The sequence below is a fragment of the Dermacentor andersoni genome, chromosome 5 (genome assembly GCF_023375885.2).
Source record: "Dermacentor andersoni chromosome 5, qqDerAnde1_hic_scaffold, whole genome shotgun sequence".
NCBI lineage: Eukaryota > Metazoa > Arthropoda > Arachnida > Ixodida > Ixodidae > Dermacentor > Dermacentor andersoni.
Genome location: NC_092818.1, coordinates 49409606 through 49427898, shown reverse-complemented (window position 1 = coordinate 49427898; position 18293 = coordinate 49409606). Strand labels below are relative to the sequence as shown.

The 18293-nt window shown below is 50.8% G+C and overlaps 1 protein-coding gene across 1 annotated transcript in view; it reads right to left on the bottom strand.

The window, feature by feature from the left end:
* Positions 1 to 18293, bottom strand: part of LOC126530310 (uncharacterized) — a 61757-nt gene that overhangs the window by 19237 nt on the left and 24227 nt on the right. The window contains exons 4-5 of the mRNA XM_050177630.3: positions 4048 to 4096; positions 3267 to 3531 (exon numbers count right to left, since the gene is read on the bottom strand). Coding sequence (XP_050033587.2) covers positions 3267 to 3531; positions 4048 to 4096 — 314 coding nt within the window. The remainder of the gene's footprint in view (positions 1 to 3266; positions 3532 to 4047; positions 4097 to 18293) is intronic.

Genomic DNA, 18293 nt, shown 5'->3' with positions numbered 1-18293 from the left:
GATTGCCTTCAGCGATTCCGAGATGGGGAGGATCATCGTCTGTTTCTACGGTGATCAACGCAGTACTCCGGGGTGGTAAAGTAGCACAGTCACCCGAAACGCGTAACACCGTGGACTGTGGGTGGTAGTCGTCCGAATGAGTTGCGTGTTCGCTGGAAAATGTGACAAGCAACTCGCGAAGGTTTATGATTGCGCCGTACTCCCGAAGAAAGTCCATGCCGAGTATGACCTGCCTAGAGCACTCTTCCAGTATAATAAATGAGCCAACAAATGTGACCTCGCGAATTTGTACCCTCGCAGTGCATTTGCCGATCGGCGTGAGAACATGACCGCCGGCTGTACGGAGCTTAGGTCCTGGCCACGGTGTCGTCACCTTGCGAAGTGCCGTAACCAGTGGTCCGCTCATGACAGAATAATCGGCGCCAGTATCGACAAGAGCGGTGACCGGGTGGTTATCTACAGAAACGAGTATGTCGGCTGAAACAGGTTCAGGGTTTTCGAAGAAAGGTGTCGAAGGTGCGCAGTCGTCGTTGTCGTCGTCGTTATCGTCGTCGTCGGGGTGTCGCAGCGGAGGATCTTTCGAAGTGCGTTGGACAGCGGCCCCACCTCCGGAGGTCGCTGTTCTCAGTTTCCCCGACTTGGGCTCGTGGGCCGATTGCCCACGGAAGCGGAGAACGTAGTGTAGCGGCTAGGTGACGCCGATCGTCGAGGAGGTGGTGATCGTGACTGGCGCCTCTGCGGAGACGGAGATCGGGTCGTTGGCAGGGACTGTTCAACCGGTGGGAACTGCGCGTACGGCGACGAAGGTTGACTGGCCAGATATTGCTGGATTTCTCTCGGGCGCTCTCCCTCACGTGGGCGACGAGCGCCGGGGTGATAGCCCTGGAGTCCAATTCTTCGGTAGTAGCAGGCACGGTACACGTGGCCCGCTTCGCCACAGTGAAAGCAGAGTGGCTGGTAGTCAGGTGTGCGCCACACGTCTGACTTTCGCGTATTGATTCGGGGGCTCGTGGACCCGTACATATTTGTACGTGAACCTTGGCCCTGGAAGTGACACAGCGGTTCTTCAGAAGAAGGCGGGTTACGATGGTTCCCGGGTTGCGCAGGTAGCCTCACTGCTTGCGCATAAGTCAGTACGGGGGCGGCTTCAGGTCTGGTTTGCACGAATGGCTGTGCTGCCTGGCGAACTTCTTCGCGGACGATATCTGTGAGGGATGTTACGGTCGGTTGAAATCGCACTCCCTGTAGCCGGTCGAGCTCCTCACGCACGACACTACGCACAAGCTCTCGAAGCGCATCGGTGTCATAGGGTAACGAGACAGAAGATGCTGATCCCAGGTTGATTTGGCGATCGTAGACCGAGGAGCGTTGTTGAAGGGCTCGCTCCATTGTTGTCGCCTCACTGACGAACTCAGCTACTGTAGCTGGAGGCCTTCGCATCAGTCCAGCAAACAGCTGCTCTTTAACTGCACGCATCAGTAGGCGTACTTTCTTCGCTTCTGTCATGCCAGGGTCAGCACGCTTGAAAAGCCGCGTCATGTCTTCTACGAACATGGCTACGCTTTCGTTCGGCCTTTGAACCCTATTCTGAAGGTCTTGCTCTGCTCGCTCTTTTCTTGCGGGGCTGCTGTACGTGTCGCGTATCTGCCTTTGAAATTCTTGCCAGGTGGTGATGGATGGCTCGTGGTTAGCGAACCATGTTCGGGCAGAGTCCTCTAGGGCGAAGTACACGTTCCTTAACTTTTTCTGCTCGTCCCAATAATTGACGTCAGCCACACGATCGAATTCGTCGAGCCAGTCTTCCACGTCCTCAAAAGGCTCACCATGGAACGGCCGCGGCCAGCGTGAGGTGTGGAGAACCAGCGACGCAGGAGGCTGTCCCGTACCGTACGTCTCCTGTGTCTGGCTTGCAGTTGTGGTGGACATCCTCGGCAGATCTTGGAGGCCGTATTCCGGAGGCAGTCTTTGAAGCCGTCGGCTTTTGCGTAGGTTGTCCGCGCTCTGTTCCTGGGGGTCAGAGTACATAGACGTGTACCCAGCAGCTCCACCAGTTTGGCACAGACAAAGCCACAAAAGACTTCGGTCGACGCTAAAGATCTTTTTATATATGTCGCTGTCCTGGCACCCTCGTCGTTCTCTTCTTCTCGGAGCCACCCAACATGCCTAGCATGTGGCACCGAATCGCACCGAGTGGCTGTCAGCTGTGTCGAGGCCGTGGCAATATTAGTATCATATCAGAGATTGATGTCTGTGGCCAACAGTCAGTTTTTGTTTTTGCCGTGTCGTTTTCTTCGCTTGCTTCGATTTATGCAAATACGGTTCTGTTATGAAGGCCGTTGTGCGCTGTAGAGCTGCCGAAAACAGAGGGCACAGCAGGCCTTCTGCTGAAAGTTGGATGGATTTACTCATCAAGCCACATCTCTCTTAAATTTTGTTTGCGCCATTGTTTGTTTGAGCCTTCAAACGATGGAATTCCAGTTAATGTTATGAACTACAACTTCCTGTCATTAAGACAGCGGCGGCCATGGAGCAGCAGCTGCAATAAGGTACGGGCCTCTATTTACAAAACATTGTCGGTCTAATGTTCAGTGAAATGTATATGTTACTGTTTTAAACAAGTTCAATGCAAATGGCGCTTATAAATATTGCGGGGTTCCTTTAAACAATCGAGGCAGCAAACAATTGATCCAGGAAACTCAAGATGACTAGAGGCTCCAATTCGGCTACAAATTGTTTTCCATACATGTTGGTTTGTTGCAGACATTCAAATGTCGCTATCTTGCGGCGTTCAAAGATTACCGCTAAACAAGATTTGTAAGTTCAAAATTCCCGCTATAACAGAAGCCGTGACGTAGTTCACCAGATAGGACTGACCGGTGAACTAATATGGAAGCAATATATGCGCGTTCCCGTTCTGCCAGGAATATATTGTTTTGTGGTACTCACTGAATAGTAACTCCAGCTTTAAATACATATTCTGGGGTTTTGCTTGCCAAAACCAAGGTACGATTATGATGCGCATCGAAGTGAGGTGCTCTGGGATAATTTAGGCTACCTTGGGCCCTTTACAATGCAACCCACTCACGGTACTCAGGCGTTAATGCACCAGCGAAACACCAAAAATCACTACGCTGTCACGGCGGGCAACTCAAGCTTCGCGTGGTATGTCATTTCGCCTCCATTCCTGGCCTAGCATCCTAGCATGCGTCCTAGCATCCCGTTCTAGCATCCAACGTCCTAGGATGCCGGCTCAGGCGGGCGCCTACCTGGAAATGCAGGTAAGTTGAGTGCGGGTCAGAGGATGGCGGTAAGTGAGAGGACTTTCCCGGCAACTCTTCGTCAAAGACAATGCCGCTCAAGGACGAGGTCGGCGCCAGCTGTTGCGCCTCGTCCAGAATTTCGTGCAGGAGTGCGTGCAGGATTTCCCGCGCCTCGTTCAGCGATTCCTCCACACTGCGCTTGCGTTCTGCTGCCGACCGGTGTGGGCATTCCTCGAAGTCACCGTGGAAGGACTGCGAACTGGTTAAGCCCCTGCGTAACGTTAAAACGTGCCTGTTGACTATTTCAGAACACCGTGGTCCCCGGCAACCCTGACGTCACACAATTTTCACATTCCAACAGTAAGGGAGATCACGCCAGCCTTCCTATCACCATGGCTGGGCCGAGTACTTGATAGGCCAGCCAACTGAAATCGCCCATGAACACAACAAACGGAACATTAAGGTCATAGTCGACTATACTAGCCATGCTCAAAAAGACATTTTAACGTCTCTGTGCATCTTTAAGTATACCTTGAATAGGCGCCATAACACACCGCGAAACATAAACTCGCATTGGAAAAAACAATTTATTATTGTCAATATTGAAAGCTAAAGCGGAATATTAGAATTTCTTCCTGAGAAAGAAAAGGCAGCCCGTCAAATTGCCAACAGCGGCTGACAACAAGTGCATTAAGGAAAAAAATGAGTGCCCTGAAGACCACGTCAGAGTTTTTTTTTTCGCGAACATTTCGAAGAAAACTGCTTTTCAGTGAGGCTGAAAACTTACCATCTACGTTCTCTCGAATGTCGCCCTTCCCCTTCAGAATTCGCCTTCACTGCACAAGAAAATGCCAAAAGTCATTGCATTAGTCAATTCTGTAACTTAATACTCTGTTGTCGATGTAATGCTGATGTCCGCTACTTTGGAAGATACGAAACACATTTACTCAAAATGATGATCCACCAATCCAGGGTCTTCAATTATTTTCTCAAGATTCCTTTACCATGACATGGACATCAATATCGCAGGACCAATACCCTGAACAAATAAAATTGATGCTCGAAAAATTGATCGGAGATAACGTTGTATGAATTCGCGTTTTTTTTTAAATTTCACAAGACGCGTATACATAATTAATGGGCGGTATTTTTTTTATCATATGAAATTTTCAAAAATATGCTGTGGCAGATAGCACATAATTCTAGACATTGATCAAGATTACGCAAACAGACAGACACTGCTTACACAAGGTAGCGAAATTCATAAATACATAAAAGAAAACTTCTTGATTAACTTCTTATTTATTACTCTACCGCACATATCGCAATTTACTAATTTACTACAAGTTTTATAACAAGGTTTTCGCGACACCAGTATATAAGAATGACACCAGTTTAGAGATATTAATTGCCAAAGTGTGCTGCGGATGCATGGGCGTTCCAATTACATTCGTGCTTGAATAGTTAAAACGGCGGTTGGTCAAAAAAGTAAGCGAATCAATACTGCACTTTTACAGCAAATTTCACTGCGCATGTTTTGAAACCCGTGTGATCCTTGGAAGTCATTCCCAGTGGGCATGCTTTGCAAGCTCACCAACTACAATTCCTAAATTGAAATATGTACCATAATGTAATTTGGTAAAAACGGTAATCATTTAATTTTTGTAGATTAGTTTATTAGTTATTTCCATTTCCCGCTCGCGTAATGTCCGCCACTTCCTGTAACTGGAATAGTAAGACTAGTGTGCGAAACTCGCATGACTTTAGATTTTTTAGCATTTGAGTCCACGGCTCATGTATTACACCAGCTATTTTGGTGTGAATAACTCAGTCGAGATGGAAAAAGAAGAAGTCGCCAGTGGGAGCGGAAGCTTCTCAGCTCTATCGATTTATGAGTTTTTCCGCAGTTTTTTTAGCCGTACACCCGAAAGCGGCATATCATCTGAAAGATCAAGTCATCGCGAACCCAGGGATACCAACGTTTCGGGTGAGCGTGAACTTTGCGAGTTTTTTACGGCACGAAAATCGCACGAGTCCCGTGTGAGCGCGGCCAGTCTTAACGACGGCAGGGCCTGGCGCATTTTTTTTTGGACTCGGGGATTGAACGAAATACTACCGAGATGGAGATAGACGAGGCAGGAACTGGGGAGACCTCAGGGCAACGGACCCAACGACGCAAAACGCGTTTCCGTGGGAGAAGACGCTGAAGGCGTTGGGGACGGTTGGATTGAAGCTACACACAGAAGAAGGCACCGCACGATCGCTACCCAGATGACGGGAAAGGACGACACCCACTCGCGAAGCCCGATGCCCCGAGGTGGCCGAAGCATAGTGAACAAAGTTCTACGAGCAAGTAGGGTGCCCAGACTACCCAGGGATGATATCAAGATAATTGTTCGACCGAAATACGGGCTAAATATAAGGAACACGTGCGGAACGAGTCTCGACGAGGCGATACGCAAGGAAGCGGTAGTGGACGACGACGAGATGATCACGATCTGTCCCAATCCCATGCAAAACATCCTTGTGATAAGCACACCGGACGAGACAACTGCGACGAAAATCGCTAAGATGAAGGTTTTGACGATCAACGGAAACAGGCACGAGACCAACGCCTATGTTTCGGGGCCCGAGCAAATGGCAAAAGGGATTATCCGCAACATTCCCCTGAAGTATACGCAAGACCAGCTCATGCATGCTCTGGTGAACTCGAGAAACCCCTCTTTAACATACGCCAAGCGGCTCGGCAGTACGATCACCATGATATTGCTGTATGAGGGAAGCAGAGTCCCCACATGGGCTTACTTCAATAGCATCATGATAAGAGTATCATTGTATCGGAAACATATTGACTTTTGCAAAGAGTGCGGCAGGCTCGGCCACCGACCCGACGTATGCCCAAGAGCGGAGATCAAACTATGCCCGGCCTGCGGATCGAAGAACCCGAGCATCGAACACGAGTGCACGCCCAAGTGCCGGATCTGCGGCGAGGCGCACCCCGTGGCCGACCGGATGTGCAAGGCAAAATATAAGTTGCCACACATAGTGAAGGAGAGAAGGTGGCGGGCGAGAAGCAGAGAAGAAAGGGAACACACATTCGAAGAAGGAAAGACAGTATGGCGCAGGGAAAAGGCCAAAGTCGCTCGAGATCCGGATCCCTCTCGCCGATAAGAAGACGTAGCCGAAGTCGTAACAGACCTAAGAACAGAAGCCCCAACCGAAACCGAAACCACCCCTTGCCAGATGGCGTGCGGGCCACACATGACGAGATACAGACAAGGCAGCGCAAGGTCACCTGATCCGACATAGACGCGAGAAGAAATGGAAACTCTGTAGAGAGTTTCCCCCTTTCTGGCAGCACGAGTGAAGCCCCCAACTCCCTCCTGGCGGCGAGGATGGAGAAAAAGGAGCGACAGAATAAGGAACTTCGATAAGAGCTGGGCAGGGCCAGAAAGCAGAACGAAGAATCAGCGAAGAAAATCGACGAGCTACAACAGACACTCAACGAAATCTTGAAGGGCATGAGAGAATTCCCTCATGAGAGGATCTCCTCCATCACCTCCTGCGAGGCCGCCGAGTGAGACGATGCGACCGCGACAGGAGGCGAAATAGGGCAGATGGACATGTGTTGCGGCGAAGAAGATGCGCCGGCGACGGCGGGCTCCAAGCGCAAGGGCACAAGCGATGCGCCACCTACGGAAGACGCTTTGGACCACGCACAAGCACTGAAGAGACCCAGGTCAGGAGCCAGAAAGATAGACGCGATTGAAGAGATGGTGAACAAACTGACTGAAAAGACGGAGCGAATTTTTGACGTACTCCTTACAAGGCTGAACGAATCCGACGCGGGACGGAACCCGCAGTACGCAGCGGTTAACACCCAACTCGCGGCCAGGAATAAGGGAATCGAAGATCTAGAGCGCGGGACGACGCAGCTGAAGCAACGGCAACATCACCACCACCTGCCTGGAAGGGCCGGGGTACCATCGTCACAAGCGGTAAACGCACCGGCCATACTCGCCAGCGACAACAACGCCAACACCACGATGCACGGACAGTTGTGTCCCCCCAACACCTCTGCATAATAATCATGGCTGTGTACCGCAAGTCCGACAACAGACGCATAGTCTGGCAGTGGAATTGCAGGGGCTTCAAAAACAAGAAAGCAACGATGGTGCAATACATGAAAACGCTTGCCAATAACAAACTTCCTGTCGTGATTGCCTCGCGAGAACCTTTCGACCGGGCGTAGCTCCCGGGCTATGTGACGTGCGGTCCCCCATACGAATGCATAGGGAGGGACGTCAGGGTGTGCCCCCTGGTTAAGCGCGGGACGGCCTTCATCGAACACGAACTCGTGCTCCGCGAAGAGTAGGACATAGACCACGTACTGATCGAAGTCGTGCCGAGAATTGGAAGTAGGAAAACCGGCCTTTTCGTGCTCAACGTATATAGCTCCCCGTTGCAAAGATACCGCACTCACACTTTCGACGCCCTCTTTCGCGAGCAATGACCAAGGCCGCCTGCAGTCCCTTGCTTATATGTGGAGACTTCAATGAGCCGCACATGCAATGGGGATACGGAGCCGACTCGCTGAAAGGAAAGAGGCTAGCCGGACTGATGGATGAGCTCGGCCTGACTGTACTCAACGAACCGGCTTCGCACGCCAGGATCGGACAGGGGGTGGGCCGCGACACATCCCCCGACCTCTCTGTCTGATCAGGCGCGGGCGTGGTCACTTGGTCGAACTCTTTCGAGGACCTGGGGAGTGTGCACAGGATCCTGTGCGTGACCGTGGGAGAGGATGAAAGCGAGGAGGACGTCTGCCGAAAGGCCAGAATCGTAGACTGGGACAGATTCCGGAAAAATAGAGAACAGGACCAGAAGGAGGGCCCGATCGAAGACATCAGCGAATGGTGCAGAGTACTACTCGCGGACGTAGAGAAAGCCACCGATGAGATCGAATGGACGGACTGGCGACAAGAACCAACCAAACAGAGGCAGACAGATCCCGCGGAGCCGTGGACGACGGCGCTCCCCAACCGTCCAGAGTGGACAGCCGGCTGGCACATCTCGTTGCGGCCAAGAAATCAAAACTCAACAAAAACTCAACAGGAATATACGCAAGAATATCGCCGAAATCAACCAGAAAATCGAGACGCATTGCGCCCGCCTGTGCGAGCAAGAATGGCAGGAGCTGTGCGTCCCGATGAAGGGGAACGAACGTGAGCGCTGGACGCACCTGGAAGATTCTCAGGCACCTGCTCGACCCGGCAAGCACCAGAACGGCCACCGGCACAGAGATGGCCAAGCTGCGGCACAAGAACAAGGACGACCCTAAGGCCTTCGCGGAAGAGATCGTGCAGACGCACCTCGCACGCCCGGAAGGACAGAGTCACCCAGAGTACCGCGGGGCTCCCAACGAGGAGCTGGAAGCGGACTTTTTCGTGCAGGAAATTAGGATGGTCCTCCAGCTACTGAAGACCAACTCGGTGCCAGGTCCTGACAGGATAACCAACAAAATCCTGAGGAACCTGAACGACGACGCCATCGAGAAGCTGTGCGAGTACATCAACGCGTGCTGGAAGGAGGGCCGAATTCCGCAAGAGTGGAAAACCGCGGACGTTATACTGATACCAAAGCCGGGCAAACCGCTCGAGGTACGAAACATGAGCCCGATCTCCCTCACGTCCTGCGTCGAGAAAGTGATGGAGCATGTCTGCCTTAACACGGTGACGACGCTGCTCGAAAGGCAGGACGCCTTCGGTTCCCACATCATCGGTTTCCGGAAGGGACTTTCCATGCAGGACGCCATGCTGCAGATCACGGAACAGGTCGTGAACGCTCCGAGCACGCACGTGCGCGCCCTGCTCGGGCTAGACCTCAAGATCGCGTTCGACACTGTGAAGCACATGGCCATACTGGACAAGACCAGCCGACCCGATCTCGGGGTGAGGTTCCACCGATATGTCAGCAGCTTCCTTAATGGGCGCGAGGCGACAGTCAAGATCGACGGGGCCCCGCCACGAACGGTTCGAATGGGTGGTGCGGAAACGCTGCAGGGCTCCGCACTCTCCCCCATGCTTTTCAACCTCGTCATGATCGGCCTGCCGAAGCGTCTTGCCGCGATAGAGGGCATCAATCATACGATATACGCAGATGACGTGACGGTGAGGACCACGGAGAGCACGAGCGTCGGCGAAATGCAAGACCGACTGCAGCGGGCAATCCGGGAGGTGGAGCGGCACCTCGAAGACACGGGACTCGTCTGCTCACCCGACAAGTCGGAGATTCTGCTCCACAGGGCGTGCTTCCCTTCCGCAGGGCGTGCTAGGCGCCCGTCGTTTGGGCGTCCGCGTCACGACGAGGGAGGGGACCCGAATACCGACGGTGACCAAGTTGCGAATGCTCGGCCTGTGGCTGGAAGAGAACGGTGCCAACCGCGAGCTGGTTGCCCGACTGCAGAAGACAGTGGCCGCCGCCACACACCTCGTGCGGCGGGTCGTGAACAGGAGGAAAGGAATGAAGGAACACTACGTTACGAGGCTGATACAGGATATGCGCTGAGCCAGATAGCGTACGTCGCCGCGTACGCCGACTGGAATAGGAGGGAAACCGACAAGCTGAACGTGGCGATCTGCAGGGCCTTCAAGACCGCCCTGGGAGTACCCCAGTACACGCCAACCCACAGGCTCCTCGAGTTGGGCGTACACAACACGCTCGAGGAGATCGCTGAGGCGCAGAGAATCGCGCAACTGGAGAGGCTGTCGAGCACCGTAACGGGAAGACGAATCCTAGACTTGCTCGGGATTCGATATTATGAGGCGCGTGAACTGAAGGAATCGCTGCTACCAGAAGTCAGGGACGCCATAGAGACAGAAAACATGCCGAAGAATATGCGCCCGGTGCATGACGTGCAAAGACGTATACGCAGGGCGGTAGCAATCCTCGAGAAGCATGGCAGACGAGAAGGCGTCCTCTTCATCGATGCAGCCATGACTCTGATGGAGACGAGGGACGTCGACCACCACCGCCGCTACAAGGGAATGTGCGAGACGAACCGCAGTTACCAGCACCACCATCACTACTACTATTACGACAAAAACGGCAGCAGCAACAGCGGCAACATCGACACGGCCGGCCGATGGCGGCGGCGCCCGCCTTCTCCATGGCATTCGTAGATACAAAGAAGACGATCCGAGTCACGGCATCAGCGAGGCTGCCGTCTGCCGAAGCAGTGGAAGAGATGGCCATAGCCCTCGCGGTACTCTACGGAGGTGCGGTGGATAACCTGATCATCAGCGACTCCAAATCAGCGATTGGGAATTACATTAAAGGTTGGGTGTCCGCGGATGTGGCGCGCATGCTCAACGCCCGGGCCGGGGACTTCGGATGCGGCACGATTACAAACAAGTCCCTCAAGTGGTTCCCCGCGCACGTCGGGGAGCTTGGAAATAACAACAGCTGCGACAATAATGACAACAACAATGCTAATGGCCGAAGATGCACCGACACTCCACCCAACGACAACGAGCGTGCCCACCTCGTCGCGAGGCAGCTTACCCGCCGCGACGCGGTCCCGCAGAGGTCAGCCGCTGCCGTTGTTGTGCGGGTCCCCAGCGGAGAAGTGACGGCGACGGCGGCGGCCACCCCGTATGGCGCAGCCGCTGTCGTTACCAACACAACACAAACGCGGCGGGCGGAGCTGGGGATCCCGCGGACGCCGACTGCGATGTCAAGGAGTTTCCGGCAACGTACAGAGAGGTGCTTGGCCACTATAGAAAATAACGAAGAAAACATCCACAACCCCACGGGCACCTAGACAGGTCCCAGGTGGTCGACCTGAGACGGTTGCAGACGGGCACTTTCACCAACCCCTACCACCTGCACCGCCTGTGGCCCGCGCTGCACCCGTCGCCCGGCTGCCCGTGGTGCGAGAACGAACGGGCCGATATGGCCCATGTGCTTTGGGAATGCCAACGCCATGGAGAAGAAGGACAAGGAGGAAGGGGGAAGACAACAGCAGAACCCTCTGAAGCGGGGCGCCTCCAGTGAGAGATGGCAAGCCGCCCTCCTGAGCGAGGCACCCGAAGACCAGGAGTGGGCCGTCCAGCGGGCCAGGGCCGTTGCCGAGGATCTCAAAAGATTTTCCTCGCGCGATAGACCACTGGCAGCTTAGCCCCGGGCACCAACATCAATAACCATTGGACAAATAAACTTTATTCCTATCCTATCCTAACTTTGTCGACGGCGAATAAGTGGATATGGGAAGTCACGAAGTTGGGGACTTCATTAATAGAAACTAAGAGAAGAGGGTCTGAAACGAATCCCTGTGGTACACCTGACGGGAGAGATATTAACAATGAAATCTGATAATAAACACGTAATGCTACCGTCTCTTAAGAAAAGAATTCTGTCAATTCTATGAAAAATTTTGTAAGTGACCATAGAATGAGTAATACGCAGTGAGTGTCGGAAGAGTACGGCTTCGTAAAACCTTGTTGTGCCGAATTAAAAAGGAAAACGACTTCGTATCAAGAAAACTAAGGAAGTAGATGACATGTTCAAGAATTTTGCAAGTCCTGGTGGTAAGGCAAATGGGGCGATAATTCAAGGGTGATCGCTTATTATCTGATTTATTAGGTGGAATCACCGTCACCTGCTTCCGATGCCAGGAGGAATAGCAGTATTTATTGATTCTTGAAATATTTTCGTCAGAAATATACAGGAACATATCTTTGTTTCTTTGAGGAATTTTGCATATATACAGTCAACACTAGAGGAACTTGAAGTTTCAGTGTGTTAATGAGCTTTAGGATTGCAGCCACATCTATTACTATTGGCTGCATAGTGTCGAAGCAGGAGAACGGATATAATGCTAATGAAGTATTGCTTGTAGATGACCCGCCGTGGTTGCTCAGTGGCTATGATGTTAGGCTGCTGAGCACGAGGTCGCGGGATCGAATCCCGGCCACGACGGCCGCATTTCGATGGGGGCGAAATGCGAAAACACCCGTGTACTTAGATTTAGGTGCACGTTAAAGAACCCCAGGAGGTCGAAATTTCCGGAGTCCTCCACTACGGCGTGCCTCATAATCAGAAAGTGGTTTTGGCACGTAAAACCCCATAATTTAATTTTGCTTGTAGATGACAAATTGAGAATAGAGATATCGTTAAATGTGGGTGCGCGCACTCTGCGAGGCATAGGTAAGCCATTCTGGTCAACTAAATATCTGATTGTTGTTGCGGTCATTAGTTACGATGTTCCGAAATTTCCAAGGGTTGCTGATGAGCGTAGAAGGGTGTGTTTTTCAGCAAATAATCGGTTGTCGTTTGGAATCTTATCAGCACCGACGATATTCCAGAGAGCGATCGAGCCAATATGGCACGGAATATTGGGGGTACAACCATATCTAGATGACGTTTTGATAGCAGAGTCTGTTGATAAGCCGAACGTAAACCTGCGAGCGGTGTTGCAGGTATTTATAGAACACCGCGTTGAACCAAGGTATCAGTATACGCATGGTAACGAAGCTCCCATAGAAGACCATGCGTCCTGCAATGGCGCCTTGTGGAGACATGGCAACGCCATCTACATTTTGCGGGGCCAAGTTCTCGGTGAAAAAGAAATCAGTGTTTCCCGTTCAAGGCTTGTTGCTCCAAGTCGTCAGCTGCGCCAGCTCATATCACATGGCGCACAATGAGCAAACAACAGTACAAATGAAGTGGAAATGAGAACATTCGCTACAACATCGCCCCAAGATCGATTACGAATGCACCCATCTGTATTTAGAGCCCTCATTCTATAACAGCAGGCATTACACCAGTGAGTCTTGAGAGTTTTGCGTGAATTCAGAGCAATGGGCTCGCACAGATTTTCGACTAAGTACCACATGCATGTGTTCTTCGTGCCAGCACGCATCTGCTGTTTCGGCGTTAAGATAAATTTAACATCACATTAAAATAATTCACAAAAACCACACTTTAACCTTCACTAACACAGCGCACGTGCCGCCTGTAGTTTTCTCTGGTACTTAAGGCATAGCTAAAACATATTCTTTAGTGAAAAGGCAGTTGAAAATAAAAGTACCGTAAAATGCTGTATGGTTAGTAATATATATTGCAATTATTTTTTATGGCTACGCATAAGAGTGTTGAGGACATTACAGTGTTAAATACGGTAATACAGTCTCGGCATATCTCAGCATGCGTTGCCACGAGCAAAATTGAGAAGCCTGTACAGTTTCGTACTCATTCGTAGTTGGAAGCATTCAGTTTGTGACTTCCCATTTTCCTATTTCAATGACACTGTCTGCACTTTTTGAAATTATTGTGTTGCTGATTTATTGGATGGATATTTTTATCAGCTACTGTTTTGCCTTGCGAGATGTAGTCGTGCTTCAATCGCACGGAACCGCATCTCAACCTCGCCTTCGCGACCATGTGAATTAACTTTCGTTAAACTGCGCCTGACAAATGCTGGACAAACGAGGCCGCGATGACGTATATAGGCCCCCAAATTTATGCAGCAGGATTGCACACAACGGAAAAGAAGGCCGAGGCAATCAGGCTGGCTCCAGCCACTCAGAATGTTTCCGAGTTACGATCATTTCTGGATAAGTGGATATTTTACAAGGAATTCTTACCGAATCTCTCGCGGCTGCTCGCGACTTGGTATCGACTTCTGGAAAAAGCAACCAGATGGTCGTGGGGTGCAATACAGGAAGATGCGTTCCAGAAGGCTCAAGCTTTTTGTGCCGCGCCAGTACTGACCCACTTCAATCTAATGAAAGGGCTATTCTTGGAATTCGATGCTTTACCCTATAATGTAGGAGCCGCTCTTGGCCATCGAATTGATGGGTAGTATCGACCAGTAGTATTTCGGTTGCGAACGCTGACTGCTGCGGAGAAAAAGTGTTCTCAGGTTAAGCGAGAGGCGTTGGCTGTGGTTAAACGCGTCACGCTACTTGGCAGAGGGTTCACTGTAATTACAGACCTTCAGCTTTTGCTGGGCCTTCAAAGGACAGACCGGCAAACACCTACCATGGCAACAGCTGGTATGCAGAGATGCGCTATCATCCTGGGCGCGTACAAACACCGGCTGCAGCATAGACGAGGTAAACTGTTGGGCAACGGTGATGCATTATGCGGCTTGCCTATACCCGCGCAGCAGGGAGCGTAGCCGGAGGACATCACGCCCATCTCTCTGGCCTTGAACCAACAGGACCTTGCCGCACTGGCTACGACAGTGTTGCAAGCAATCACGGCGACGGATAACATCACCTCTCATGTATGCACGTGCACGCGCAATGGTTGACTACGTAGTATTAAAGGGGACAGTCAGCTCGCGGAATATTACCAGAAACAGTCCGAGCAACCAGTGGGAAACGCTTTATTGTACTGGGGCCATCGCGTGGTCATGCCTACGGCAGCCCGCAAGGAGTTGCGCATGTTACTAGATGACTCCCATCAGGTAGTGTCGTCAACAAAGGCGAGAACAAGGTCGATATTTATCTGGCTCGGTTTGGTACAGGACATCCAGCGCGTCGCAGCCACCTGTAACAACTGTGTTCAAGTCCTACCCATGCAACCATCACAAGATGCTGCATACTGGCCGGAGACTGGCGAAAGGTGGTCGTTGCTATATATAGAATATGTGGGGCCACTGCACGGCAAGATGGTTTTAATTGTGGCCGATTCCTACACTAAATGGACCGAGGCTATTCCTGTAGCGCATACTAATTACCGCAACACCGTCGAAGTTCTGGGAACAACGTTTTACCAGTTCGGTACACTACGCACAGTGGTGCCGGATAATGGAATGCGTTTCACAAGCTGGGAATCGCATCAGTTCACGCAAAGGAAGGACATCGTGCTTATTAAAACAGGCCCCCATAACCCACAGAGCAATGGACTGGCTTAGCGCGCTGGGCGGACGGTCAAGGACGGGTTAAAGAAGAGTGGAAGCGCCGAGCTAGCGACTTCTCTGGCTCGCGTCTTGTCCAACCATAAAATCACTCTGCAACAGTCCGGACATTCCGCTTCCGAAAGGCTTGTGGGTGACCAGTTAAGCGCGAGGCTGGATTTCTCTTTTCCAGCCAGGAAACCGCACACCGTCTTGCGCGAGTCTTCCGAAGACGCCAGCTGGAGCTTCGCCCGGGACAGATACGTCTACATGCGGAACTATGGCACCCTGGACAAGTGGACGTCGGGAAGGGTAAGGGCCACGACCGGCGCTAGTTTTTTTGAATTAGAGGCCGAAACTGGACTGGTCCGTCGCCATCTGGACCTAGTGCGGAAATGCACCAAGGAAGTTTTATGGAAGGGCGATGAAACTGGGGGGGACTAGCGTTGCCGGACAAGACAGTGACAACGCAAGGTGCAGGGAACTCGTCGATAGAGGCACCAGTAGTACGACGGTCTACAAGGACACGAAAACCAGTCTACTGTTATGGCTAATAGGACGGAAGAAGTGTTAGAATCCACGCGTTCCCAGTGACAAGAGCAAGCGTGGAGCACACATGCGCACTTCTCTCATTTGCTTTCTGGCCTGCCCTTTCCCTCTTCTCTTTGGCATATACATTCCTTTCTGAAAGTAAACACTTCGTTCTCCATGGTGACACGCACCACTTCTTGTCAGAGGGGGCGTGACCGCTGCCAACAACAGTACTGCATGTTGCAGCCGTTGAGAAGGTTTGTGTAGCTCTCAGGCGCTCCACTTTTGTTTGTTTGTGGGGCCACGCGTCCTTTAAATAGTACGTCCCTTTTGTCTAGGAGTAATTTCGTGCCTTCTTCAGTGCTGGTGTTGGGGAGACCTCGAATAGTGACGTGAAAATTCAAGTTTTATAGCGACCGATACAATGCGAGCATGGTAATGCAACTAGTGGCCGCTCCTGAACATTTGTGTTTCCATGTGCACGCTATCAATATAGCCGGGGCCCAGGTAAAAAAAAAAAAAAAAACATTACTACAAATATAAAGGCGGAGCAAAAGAGCAAGCAGTGAACTCCAAGAACAGAAAGAAAGGCTACAGTAATGTTAACAGCGAAATGACTGTTTTTCGTGGTTGTTTAATTAAATAAGCTTGTTTCAAAGCGTTTTATTAGCTTTCTTTTTTTGAGAAGGCGACTTCAGGATGCTTTTGCAACAGTTTCTAAAAAGACCGCGGGGCTAAATGTTGTGAACACTTCAGTTACTCTGGAGCCTCGGATAAGTTCGGAACTAGAAAGAATATCCGGAAGGTAAGTTTAGTGAAGAAAAAAAAAGCTTGTCATGATAACGAACTGTGCAAAATTTTTTCTACCTTAACTTTTTACTTAGCTTCATAGTTGCGGTTTCAGTCGTGGAAAATAGCCTTGTCTGTTCCTTTGAAATTTTCAAGCTTTACGACGATTAGTTCTGGCAATAGATGTACTAATGAAAAATGAAAAAAAAAATAAGATATGAAAAACTGAAATATAATTCTTTTTAACGTTTTGAGCTATGTAGGCAGCCCAAATACAACTAATACTAGGTTAACCATTGAAAAGCATAACCTCCTTCATGACTTTTCTTACAGCCAATTATAAAAATATGATTTCACAGTCTCGCCCCACCCTAAACTAACAAGTACGAAGCGACGCACGCGCATAGGCAAACATCATAGATCTCACTCGATGACCGCAAACGCTGGCTGTAACAACGCTGGCGTGATGAGCTGCCCACTCGGGCAGCAAACGCTTCGGGATCTCTCTCTCGCTTCACCTTCTACACTTGGGATCACGCAACCTTCGCCACTTTAGTCATGCGGGAGGACAACGCACGTTACACGACTGGCCATATCTGCTTACCCACTTCATGCACCCTTAACTGATTACCTCTAAGATACGGAACTGCAAACATGAATTTACTAGGGGTATTTTGCACGGGTAAATACACATGTGATGTCAGAGCAGTTGACGTTGTGAGTTTATTCCGTACTAGGTTATCGATGCTGACTATCCGAATAGAAGCACATCCTGCGGCACACACCGCGCCGAAATATTCATTTGCGAAGTGCTTCTCCAAGTAATGGTTAGATCAGCACTCAAAGGTGGCTGATAACGCTCGGCTTCGCGGCGACGAGCACTGAGGTCTCTCGTCCTATTCAGTCATCGCTGCCGTGGCGCCATGTTTTTAGCTGTATAAACATATCGAGACTCTTCCACACGCAAACGACGTCGCTCTGCCAACTTTCAGCTGAGAATACGTTTTGACGGCAATTTTTCGCACCCTGGGGTACACGCCCGTCACCGTCGAGGAGCACCTGCGATCTAAACAAGTGTACCAGTTGCAGACTTCTCCCCCACTCTCCTCACCCCGCCTCTGCGACGCCGGCATGACGACGGTGCCACTCGGATCACTTGAAGACGCCAACTCAACCTTCCACCTCCTGTTATTTACTTTCGCTTCACTGGGCTATCGACACCCTCTCCACATTTTCGCGCTCAATACCTCTCATCATCCGGTTAGGTGAGGAAAACCTGTTACCGTAGGCAATTCTATACGCCTCAAAACGCAACAAAATGCAAATCCTTTAAAGCCGCAAAACATATGACTGGGTTGGCCAAAAAAAGAAAAAAAATGTTGGCCTCGGCCCACGCTTGCGCGGGCGGTTACGTAAAAAGAAATTCCGAGGAAAAGCAGAATGCAACGAGTTTACATTATCGCGATCCTGGTTCTGCCATTTCTAAGTGGGCCTAAAAGTGTGTTTACCACTGTTTAACATCATTATGCTAAACCGCAACCAAGGGCAACCGAGGGATATGAAACATTTAGTGCACTTTCTTTAAGTTATTGATGTCTGCTAGCATTTCAGCCACAAGGCAGGTCATACACAGCCTTGCATAGGGGAAATATAGTTCTGTCGACCACCAGTGGTGCAGTCTTTGCAGCTACCAATAATGTCGCATTGCTACTTTCCTCGGCAACATCTAAAATACATTTAGTTGGTCACGTGAAGACGCTTCAGTCCAGCGACAGCTTATATCTCATCACTGCCAGAAAATGTACAGA